The 11,666-nt window shown below is 36.6% G+C and overlaps 1 protein-coding gene across 3 annotated transcripts in view; it reads right to left on the bottom strand.

Annotated features, from left to right (window-relative positions):
• Positions 1 to 5,321: 5,321 nt before the first annotated feature.
• The window catches only part of LOC110453015, a 9,445-nt gene continuing 3,100 nt past the window's right edge, over positions 5,322 to 11,666 (bottom strand). Inside the window, exons 2-12 of one of the 3 annotated variants that reach the window (XM_021501818.1) lie at positions 9,081 to 9,187; positions 8,698 to 8,753; positions 8,002 to 8,151; positions 7,553 to 7,705; positions 7,109 to 7,215; positions 6,888 to 6,988; positions 6,663 to 6,768; positions 6,334 to 6,474; positions 6,080 to 6,219; positions 5,666 to 5,780; positions 5,322 to 5,530 (exon numbers count right to left, since the gene is read on the bottom strand). In XM_021501818.1, the coding sequence (XP_021357493.1) occupies positions 5,408 to 5,530; positions 5,666 to 5,780; positions 6,080 to 6,219; positions 6,334 to 6,474; positions 6,663 to 6,768; positions 6,888 to 6,988; positions 7,109 to 7,215; positions 7,553 to 7,705; positions 8,002 to 8,151; positions 8,698 to 8,753; positions 9,081 to 9,187 (1,299 nt within the window). In that variant the 3' untranslated portion in view covers positions 5,322 to 5,407. The remainder of the gene's footprint in view (positions 5,531 to 5,665; positions 5,781 to 6,079; positions 6,220 to 6,333; positions 6,475 to 6,662; positions 6,769 to 6,887; positions 6,989 to 7,108; positions 7,216 to 7,552; positions 7,706 to 8,001; positions 8,152 to 8,697; positions 8,754 to 9,080; positions 9,188 to 11,666) is intronic. The other 2 variants (XM_021501819.1, XM_021501820.1) reach the window with 2 other exon arrangements.

Genomic DNA, 11,666 nt, shown 5'->3' with positions numbered 1-11,666 from the left:
GGGGGGGGATTGTAGGCACTAATTGATAATTAATCAGGTCGTTGACAGAGGCTTTGTTCAAGGCTCGAAAGTCGTCCGACAGTGGTGTTCTACTTGAATGATCTCGCTTTATCGGCATGTTAAATGTGCAAATGATCGGGATATGATCGGACGATATGTCCGTTTCTGAGGTAGTGAATATTTCACAATAATTAGCAGAGTTGTAGGCAAACGTTTTGTCGGTGAATATATAGTCCAGCATCGTCTGACAGGGAATAAACGTGTATCTGTAGCCTCGACAGCTACTAAGACAGTTTAATGGAACTAAATTAAGGTCCATGATTACCTTCTTAAGTGCTGTAGATTTGTGTTTTGACACAGGGTACTGAGGGTTTTCATTAATCCTTGAATTAAAGTCGCCACAGAGAATCACTTCACCTGACAGCAAATAATAAACATATGCGTCGCGCAGTTGTTGAAGTAATAGATCGTAATCCTGTAAATTACTGTCACGTGGCATACACACGCCTAATATGATGATCATTTCAGTATTATAAATATGTATCTTTATTGCGATTAGTCTATCATTGCTGACATTATGCATGATAGAAACGCTATAGAATAGGTTTTTTTCTTTATCAAAGCTACAACTTTGTGACGTAATAATTCAAGGCTTACGTCATTTCTCGTTCTCGGGATTCCGTAGTATCGATTGTGAATTTTATCTAAAATATCTACATTAGTCGCACAGATATTTGCCTCGGTAAGAATGACAATGTCACTTTGATATTCTGGCATAGACAACAGATGATGTGCAATACATGCTGCTGATGAGGAAATTCCTCTAGCATTCCAAGTCAAAAGCGTCAGGTTCATGGTGAGCAGAAACACACGAAATAAAATGTAATGTTACACATTGTTGGTATAAGCGGTTTTACTTCTTTGGATTTTTATTGATCGTTGGACCAATAATCTCTGGAATCTCTATTTCAATTATATTGGTCGTAGTTGTCTGAATTATTATCCTCCCAGTCGTCCGCCGCGCTGTCGTTGTAAGAACGGTACTCGTTATCGTCTTCTTGTCTGTAATCAGGACGACGTGACGCCGGTTTTCGGTAAGAACGTGTATCGAATCCTGAACTGCGTTGATCTATTGCGATGTTTCTGTTTTCAGATCAATGCTTTTTATTTTGTTATTCACATTGCTGTTTCCATTCATTACGGTTCACCGATGAACGACAAACCACGTCATCGGGCCAAAAATCTGGTACGAGTAGAGACTCGGAATTCATCTCTTGTACATTTATTTTGGCAAAATACGTATCTCCTCTTTTTTCTAAGAGAATAAAGTTTGTCACTTTAATACCTTCATTTTGAATAAAGTTCGCAATTCTTCTACGTGTGGATTCCTTTGATATACCACTGATGTAGTATCTGGACGTCCTACGTCGCTTTACTCCAATAAAATATGGATTTACTCTTGGTGATACGAGTTTCCGTTATTTTAGGCGACGTCTCGTTATTTTTGGGATTACGCTTGTCATCGTTACTGTCCCTAGTACTGTTACTCGTACGCCGTGTACTATAGTTCAGTTCAATAGGTGACCCGTGCGTTTGCTCCGTTTGATTTGGCACGCTAACATTCTGGACGGCAGGTATATCGATATCGATGTTCTGCGGATTATCACTCACGGTCCTGGGGGTGTTTACGGGGGAGTCCTGGGGTATTCGGGGTGACAATGTCGGATCAGTTACATTCGCGTATGTTCGAATACCGACTGATTTTGTTGCACCGATGACTGTTCGTTGTAACTCTGATATGATACCACACCGACGGGTGTTGTCCGCTTAAATGTGTTCGAGATCATTTATCATACGTTTCTCGGCTAACACTCTGTCTGTAAGAGTCTTTTCTACTTCTTGGAGACGTTCCACTACCAAGTGCACAGAACACGTTAGCGGAACAATTGTCATGTTATTAGATGACATTTCTTGTACATTGTCCGAGTTACGTGGCTGATTATCTTGTACACTTTTGGTTAACGTTTGTTGAAGGGGGGTCCCCAAAACAATTTCCTTTTGACTCTGGTTTCCTTCTGGGGCCTCATGACGACCTTTACTAAATACTTCGTCGATCTCCGAATTATCACCATAAATAAAGGACTGGATGATAAAACAGTCTTTTGCATATTTGAAAGAACTTGAACTTTTATTCGTTGTTTTTCTGAGGGCCAGTTTCCCTTTTGGTAACGATGAAATTGTTTCCGCTCTTTGTAATAATGTTTGGCGATACCAAGTCGTTAAACTTTCGTTTTGTCCCGCTATTTCCAACATTTTGGATATATAGTCATCTTTAGAAAGGTGGAACAGTTCATTATCAAGCTTTTCAATAAATTGCTGGTTAGGTACCGGACTGATGGGCTGGGATAGTGTGTGAAAGTCATCTATATGGGGAGTACCGTTCACAGTACCTTGACCGGAATTGTCATAATTCCGGGATCCACTTCTAATTCCACATTCAGGGGCAGAATTCCCTTCTAAACCTTCTTGGTCACTGTGTTGACTACACATGTTGACTTCGTTCCGCTCAGTATAGGAACTTTGGTCAGAATTTAGTACATTTGCTTGATTACTTGGGAGCAGATCTGTCGTGTGACCGTCACTGTCGGCCATCTTAGTCGCAATATGTGTACTATCATATTTAGAGATAAGCAACAAAGGCAGGATTACATTTGGAGCTATAAACGCTCACCAGTAATACACACCACGTACACCTGTGTAGAACAAAAGGATGAACGGAAGAACAAAAGGTCGGACGGAAGGACGGACGGATGGAGTACAAACATAAACATGTAGCCTCTCTCCCCAGGAACTGGTGTTTGACTTAAAGCAGCACTTTATCCATATAAAAAATCACTGTAAGGAAGTAAAACAAACACTTAAAAGTGACATTCTATTTAAGTAGTTATTCGCTGCAAAGCATTGACATTTCTCGAAGATAATCGTTTTTCTTCATTATAATTCAGTGATTGTGCTTTTCTCAGATATAACCCTTTACGCCTTATTATTGCATTTTTGATCGTGGATCTAAAATAAAAAATCAATTAAAGTTCCACTATAATGGTTTATTTACACTTGGGAGTTTTAAAACAAAATTCACTACTTCATCAGTATATATCAGAATCATCATTTTAAACAACATGGTAATCATGTGTGTGGATTATGCAGTGCTTTCAGACCACCACGTATAGCTTAATCATCCTGTGAGTAAACCACTGCCGAGAGAACGACGACCCCACCACTCCTCCTCTTAAATATATGTATATAATGATTGGGTGGATATTACCATGGTTTGATGCCTATTACGGTGTCGTACAGTCATTGCAAATATGGTTTATTCACTTGAAACAAAAACAAAAACTCATACAGTCATGCTTTTTGCATTCCATATTAAGGTTTGAGGTAATGTAGGTATGATGGTCTCTTGGAATGAGCGGTAGAAGTAACGACGTTACATACAGTGGGAGGNACAAAAGTTCCACTATAATGGTTTATTTACGCTTGGGAGTTTTACACACGTATTTTGGTTCAATATGTAATTGTATTTATTGATAGAGAAAATAATGCAACTTTTCTTTTTATATAAATTCAAATCCAAAGTTTTACAAAATTATAATCGGCTTACTTTACATCTTTCAGCAGTGATAGTCTTATTGTCTCAAAATATAAAGGCCAATATCAAAATAGGTAAGGTGTTTAAAAAAAGATTATTAATCATCTTTCATTAAATTAGATTCCGGGTCATTATTTTATATTCCTATGTACTTAACATCAACCAATACGTTTTATATTTTAACTAGTAGTACTATCATTATCACATCTCGTTAGAATGCGCTAACCTAAGCTTTCTTTACAATATATTTACTATGGATGCAAAATCATTTAATACAAGCAGTGCTGTATGAGGACTTTGCAGCCGCTGAATTCAGGCACTTACTACATGTACCTATACTTCTCCTATAGTATGATGAGCTCATGGAAAATGATGTCAGAAACTCTGGTTTGATTTGGTTTTAAGTCAAGCGCAGATGGACTCTATAAGGAACTGAATATACGGGTTTTCCAATTAATATTAATAAAACAACATGCCATGCATATAATAACTCAATGGTCCAAACGAATCAGAGCACTATTGACTGCATAACATTTCGATTGTTGTTCAAATAGTTATCCTTTAAAACAATAGGCTGCTTGCCAATGTCAAAAAATATCAGTGGAATCCTTACTTTACTTGCAGCATTGTTTGTAGCTTGTTTATTTTCATAGTTTTCAGACTTAAAAAGAATCCAAATGAACAAAAGAAAACCACACAAAAGAAACATGTCGAACTGTTAACTGCATAAGACAGGAATAATAGCGTTACTACAGCAATCTAACCAAAGGGTTATAATTAAGCGACGTCACAAACGGTATAATCCTAAGGTGGACATTTTCATGGTATAGTCTGGTAACGTTGCTTGCTGTCAAGTGGAGAAACATAAAGAACTGCAGACACGTGCTTTATCCCGATCAATATCCATGTTTTAACGGTCACAAATATCCTTTTTACTGGCTCCATTCCGCGTCGCGAGGAAAGCCCAATTGGCACCAGTATAATCACGATATACCACCGCAAATCTCAAAAATACAACAGGGTTATTTCCTAAATAACGTGTATTTCTTAATTAACCAATATACGTTTCCTCACTCCCGACTCATTGAATAAACCTACTAGGAGTTACTAAACAAAAGTTGATAACATTCTTGAATTTATTGTATTGGTCGATATATCAGTATGACGTTAAGTTACAATGTTTTGCGAGGTCTACTTTCATTTTGAATTCATAGTTCATGCTTATTGTTCCCCGATCAGAAAAAGGAATAATGTATTCCTAATAGAAACATCTGGTTTTCTAGATATAATATCTGAAATTTGTGGAAGAAAAAGGTCCCAAATCTCATGATAGTTGGTATTCATATTAATCTAATTCTCGTTAGTTGATATTCAAATTGGAAAATATATAATTGGAAAATTAACTCACTTAGATAAACATGATAACAAATCACCACTTTTTGGGTAACCTTTATATATCAGTGTCAATCAAGACCGACTATGTGAAATGTAACATAACCATAACCTGTATATCCATGCCTATCAACACATACTGTATCACATATAATACAACAATAACGTGTATATTCTTGTCCACATAGATAATGTTACAGGTAATACAAAAAAGATTTCAAATTCCCTGTCTATCTATGCAGATAGTGGCGCATGCAATACAACACTGACCGGTATATCTTTATGCATACACTTTATTTATTGTACAACAATTTTTAAACAAGTTAATTAAAATAGTTCAGCTAACATCTCTTCTTCTTATGGTCAGTTTGAGGTGTGGTCCATTGTTTCTGTATACGTGGTCGGTAACTGAATCCCAGACAATAGTTCTGTTGATTCCATATTGGATTTCCTCCACCTGCCTATCCTTGAGTTGAAAGCACAGGCCTAAAAGAATACAAACCATCAAAACACTATTTAAGATTTAAATTGAAATAGATATAATGTATATCTTACTTAGATAAGAAACAGTATTTGTTAACTTCAGAATCCAATATTTCATGATGACATATGCAAACGTACCACTCGGAAATCCAGAACATTCATCATCACAACCAAGACCACGCTGGAGGACGCCATCAATATCAACATCAAGAAGAAATGCTTGTAAGAGTTCAGAGCGCCTTTCACATCAGTCCTATAAGAAGGATAAATAGGTAATCGTGTTAAAAAAAAAATCGTACATGTACAACAGTATGACATACGTGATCAAACGTTGAGCATACAGTTAGTTTTACTTCACCGTACGAACTACTTATTTGTAAAGTGACTGAATCGAGAAATCCAAAATATTAGTTTTGCCCTTATGATATCCGAAATTGAATAAGTATTTGTTGATATTTACATTTTTATCATATTGTTGAGTTGTTGATAAATCACGAACATCTGTTCTTTTTATATGGACAGATTCGATCTGATAACGTTAATAATACGTACTGTTCAGGTTTCTGCAGTATATATCCAGCGGCAAGTAAGATGAGCGCTGTTGTTAGGTGTCTCACTAAATAGAAAATACCACCAAGAGTCCCAACAAAGGCTGCGGGACTGATAACGACTAGGAGCTGCCACATTATCATCTAAAGTATTCAACAGAGTAATGCATTATACTTAATGTCACTCAGTAACATGACAGAAAAGCATCCCTAATTTTAACACCCCCACCGACACAATACACCGATATACAAACTTACCGAATATATAGTGTAACCTATTCCATCTGCTATGGCAAGGATTATGGGGGGGATGGCTGGACAGAATCCCAATAAAACATAAAGAGACGTCATCCATATCAAGGCTGCCGTGAGAACAACTCCATGGCAGTCGATATACTTCTGTTAAACAAATTCTTATAATATAACTATGTATTATTTCTACTGTTTGCCAGTATGTACACATGTCATTCAGTGTTCAATTGCAAAGCCATATATTGAAGCGACAGTAGAACAAGGATGTTTTAGTGATCTTTGTTGCATCCTGGTTTCTTAGAAACATGTACAAGGATGGAGCCAGAAGCACTTACCAGAAATATAGATACGACAGGAGTTGACAACATAACGAAAGAAGGGACGCCGGCAATGTAGCCTGCCTCTGTTACTGTCATGCCATACCGTAACTCTAAAAAGTCTCTACAACAATAGAATAAAACTTAATGACGGTAGCTCCGCTCATGATTTTATTGTATGAGATTCTAGAGATACAAAAATTGAAAGAGAAAATCATTTTAGCGAAAAATACGGATACTTACGGTAAATTGGTTTGTTTGCAGATCCAAGGAACCTGGATACACGCCATTGTCAATATAAACAGCCAAAAAATCGTCGGCAGGGTATGTATGTCTTTAAGTGTCTAAAACACAAAATGATTTTTTTTGATTTTTGATATTTCAATTACCCAAACAAGAAAACCATCAGCTTATTTCTTTATTATAGAATAGCGTCAAGCGATTGTGTTAAAAATGCAACTCACTGGAATTGTGTTTTTTTCATAATCATCTGCTTCCAAGGGTTTCTGCTCTTGAAGAAGCAGTACGAGACCAACTGCGCACATAAAACTAAATCCACAGGCAACTGTACCTATATAAAAATGTCAAGCATGTCCTTCAATGAAATACGACATCACAAACCCCCAGCAAATTCGAGAGTGAAAACGCACATGCTTCTGGAATGTGAGCGTTGCTACAAAACATTATGAATTGCCTAATGTATTCTCTCGTGAGACCTTCAGTTATTGCATCATTACATGAATACCGTCAAAAAAATACCAATTTATTTCATGGGCACCCAATCAATGACAACCATGAGGGAAATCTTTAAGACATATATAAAATCAAATATATCACAGGGATAATGGCATGCAAGATCTAGTCATTACGATTTAGCAATTATATACTTAAGTTTTTTTAGTTCCTACCTAACCATATAGAGACGCGTAACCCAACTGCTGCCGCTATGATAGGTGTTACACAATAACCTAAACTTTGTCCCACAAGTCCGACTGTACCAAACGCCACGGGTACAAGAGTTGCTCCTGGGAAACAATGGGCAACCACTCTGGCCTGAAGTACTAAAGAAAGGGTCGCATGTATTTAAAAACAGAAATGTATATGCCTTAAAATGGTGTATTTGATGTCGAATACACGTTATAACATTATTATAAGCGGCATGAGCCAAACTAATTTTAATGAGTTATGTTCTGTGTCTTCGTGTCATTGTATTCATTTTAAACTTTTAATTGATACAAGTAAATGTACATGTTGTTGTCAAAAATGCCTTTAATGGTAATTTTAGATAAGATATTTCATCAGAATTTAGCAAACAATTCAAATATATATTTTGCGCACACTAGGTATAAACATCTACCTCTAAGTGTCCCATCCCCAACGGCCAGTATGCCCCGCCCAGCAACCATCAATAGGTACATGGATAGAGTAGTCGGACCATGTGGCATAGCTCCAATTGCGAAAAGGACTGACCCAAGCAACGGCATTAGGCTCAGAAGAATTGCAGAACCTAGAATAATCAAGCCCAGAGAAGTAAAGCATAGCAATGGATATACCTCGACAAGTACTTTCCAGGAAGTATTGTTCGAACTCTCAATTATTTGCCATTGTCTTATGTTTGCTCCTTTAGTTTGTCTTATTAACTTGACGAGATGATTACGAAACTGAAACGTCATGTTTAGACATGATAGTTATATGTTAATGTTAAGTTATTTACTCAAATTTCTTTAGAATTGATGCTAAAAACACGGTAATATTTAGCTATTGCCCCTTGCTGAAGCTTTGACAATGGCTGCACGTATAAACAGAGATACTCCAAACAATTACATCTGAATAAAGCTTTACTATCAATGCAAAATTAGGTCTCAGATATATATGTTTCAATGTGCTTAATTTGATATAACAAAGACATGTACATGTAGGTTAATACACATATATGGAAGTAAATATATTTTGGTTTCCGAGCCCAATCTGTTACTTTTGGAAACAATCTCATACATTTTATAATTTAAACCGAGTAAACTTTTCACAATATACAGGTACTTGATTTACTTACGGCTGTTACCTATTCTATCGATAATGAAGCCTGCGGGCAGACTGAAGATGGCTGCCCTGTTGATAGAAGATATCGTCATTAGTTAAATAATTGACAGTTCTAATGACATTCAGAATATTTAGTGAATTATTGTTAAACAATCATTACTTACGTGAATATATCTATTCATTATTGGAAACTGTTTGGTAGTTTCGCTAAGTTTTGATAGCATTCTTAAATGTTGTAAACAAAACGTTCTACTACTGTGTTGAGTTCCTACCTCACAACTCGGTATATCCGATCATTTTAATGCATTCCTAATGCTAATAATAACTCCTGTTATCCATTAACGCTTTGATAATTTTAAGTGAAGCAAACACAGTTAAAGCATTACAAACACTTACGTCCATCTCAATACCGAAAATAGTGCATTGTAACGGACCTCTCCAAGACCCAGACACACTTTGCAGTTGGTCTGGTTACTCATGTTGTTCGATCCTGAAGGAGGATGCTGTGAAGACAAAATATTTAATATATAGACGGTTATAAAGTCCGGAAAGATTTACTCAATTTGAGGCACATTATCAACTTAACACACTGAATGTTGCATTGATATGTATTAATAACTGGATGGTGTGGTGTCGTGTACAAGAGATATGGTCATTACTGGTTAGTGTGGTGATGTACATGTATACTAGAGATATGGTCATTACTGGTTAGTGTGGTGATGTATACTAGATATATGATCATAACTGGTTGGACTGGCATTATGTACTAGATATATGGTCATTCCAAGTTGGTGTTGTGTTGTATACTAGAGATATGGTCATAACAATTTCGTGTGGTAATATCTACTAGAGATATGGTCAGTACTGGTTGGTATAGTGTTGTATACTAGAGATATGGGCAGTTCTGGTTTGTGTGGTGTTGTGTACTAGAGATATGGTCATTACTGGTTTGAGTGGCGTTATGAACTAGAGGTATGGTCATTACTGGTTGGTGTGGTGATATATACTAGAGATATGGTCATTGCTGGTTGGTGTTGTGTTGTTTACCAGATATATCTTCATACCCGTTTGGTGTGGTTTTGTGTACTAGCTTCAAGGTCATTGCTGGTTGATGTGGCGTTGGTAACCATTATATATGGTCATTGCTGGTTGGGTTGAGGCTGTGCAATCAACATATGGTAATCACGCACCGGTTGGTGTTTTGTTGTTTACTAGAAATTCATTAGTTATAACTTATAAAGTGATGTGTTATTCAACTCTTGGCGTAATGGTTGTAAAGTATCACCCACTGGGGGACTTTTGTTTGTTATCATAATCGGTTGCAATGCAATGTTTGTGTACAGGATAAATGATTGAATTTGTGTTTGTATGTAATAGACATATCATTAGTTACTGTATCACTCACCGATTGGTATTTGTTGTTTCATAGACATAATGTCATCGTAAACCGTATTGTATTTTGTTATTTGTAAGACTTATGATCGGAACTTACTACGTGGTATGTCGTACACTAGAAACATGTTTATCTGATGCTGTGTGATGTGTTGACTTACCAACATCACAATTGTCTGCCACTGAATGAGGTGTTGGATACTAGATATCATATACATAGAATATACTACTTACAGGGCTGTCCATAATTGTCTACCACTCAGTGAGGTGTTGAATACTAGATATCATACATAGAATATAATACTTACAGGGCTGTCCGTTATTGTCTGCCACTGAGTGAGGTGTTGTATACTTGAAATCATACATAGAATAAAATACTTACAGAGCTGTCCGTAATTGTCTGCCATTGAGCGAGGTGTTGTATACTTGAAATCATACATAGAATAAAATACTTACAGAGCGGTCCGTAATTGTCTGCCATTGAGCGAGGTGTTGTATACTTGAAATCATACATAGAATAAAAGACTTACAGAGCTGTCCGTAATTGTCTGCCATTGAGCGAGGTGTTGTATACTTGAAATCATACATAGAATAAAATCCTTACAGAACTGTCCGTAATTGTCTGCCACTGAGTGAGGTGTTGTATACTAGAAATCATACATAGAATAAAATACTTACAGAGCTGTCCGTAATTGTCTGCCACTGAGTGAGGTGTTGTATACTAGATATCATACATAGAATATAAGACTTACAGGGCTGTCGTTAATTGTCTGCCACTGAGTGAGGTGTTGTATACTAGAAATCATACATAGAATAAAATACTTACAGAGCTGTCCGTAATTGTCTGCCACTGAGTAAGGTGTTATATACTAGAAATAATACAAAGACTATTATACTTACAAGGCTGAGCGTAATTGTCTGCCACTGTGTGAGGTGTTGTATACTAGAAATCATACATAGAATATAATGCTTACAGAGCTGTCCGTAATTGTCTGCCACTGAGTAAGGTGTTATATACTAGAAATAATACAAAGACTATTATACTTACAAGGCTGAGCGTAATTGTCTGCCACTGTGTGAGGTGTTGTATACTAGAAATCATACATAGAATATAATACTTACAGAGCTGTCCGTAATTGTCTGCCACTGAGTAAGGTGTTATATACTAGAAATAATACAAAGACTATTATACTTACAAGGCTGAGCGTAATTGTCTGCCACTGTGTGAGGTGTTGTATACTAGAAATCATACATAGAATATAAAACTTACAAGGCTGTCCGTAATTGTCTGCCACTGAGTAAGGTGTTGTATACTAGATATCATACATAGAATATAATACTTACAGGGCTGTCCATAATTGTCTGCCACTGAGTGAGGTGTTGTATACTAGATATCTTACATAGAATCTAATCCTTACAGGGCTGTCCATAATTGTCTGCCACTGAGTGAGGTGTTGTATACTAGAAATCATTCATAGAATATAATACTTACAGAGCTGTCCGTAATTGTCTGCCACTGAGTGAGGTGTTGTATACTAGATACCATCCATAGAATATAATACTTACAAGGCTGTCCGTAATTGTCTGCCA

Source organism: Mizuhopecten yessoensis, unplaced genomic scaffold (genome assembly GCF_002113885.1).
Source record: "Mizuhopecten yessoensis strain PY_sf001 unplaced genomic scaffold, ASM211388v2 scaffold7055, whole genome shotgun sequence".
In the NCBI taxonomy this organism is placed as follows: Eukaryota; Metazoa; Mollusca; class Bivalvia; order Pectinida; family Pectinidae; genus Mizuhopecten; species Mizuhopecten yessoensis.
This window is presented reverse-complemented; position numbering and strand designations above follow the sequence as displayed.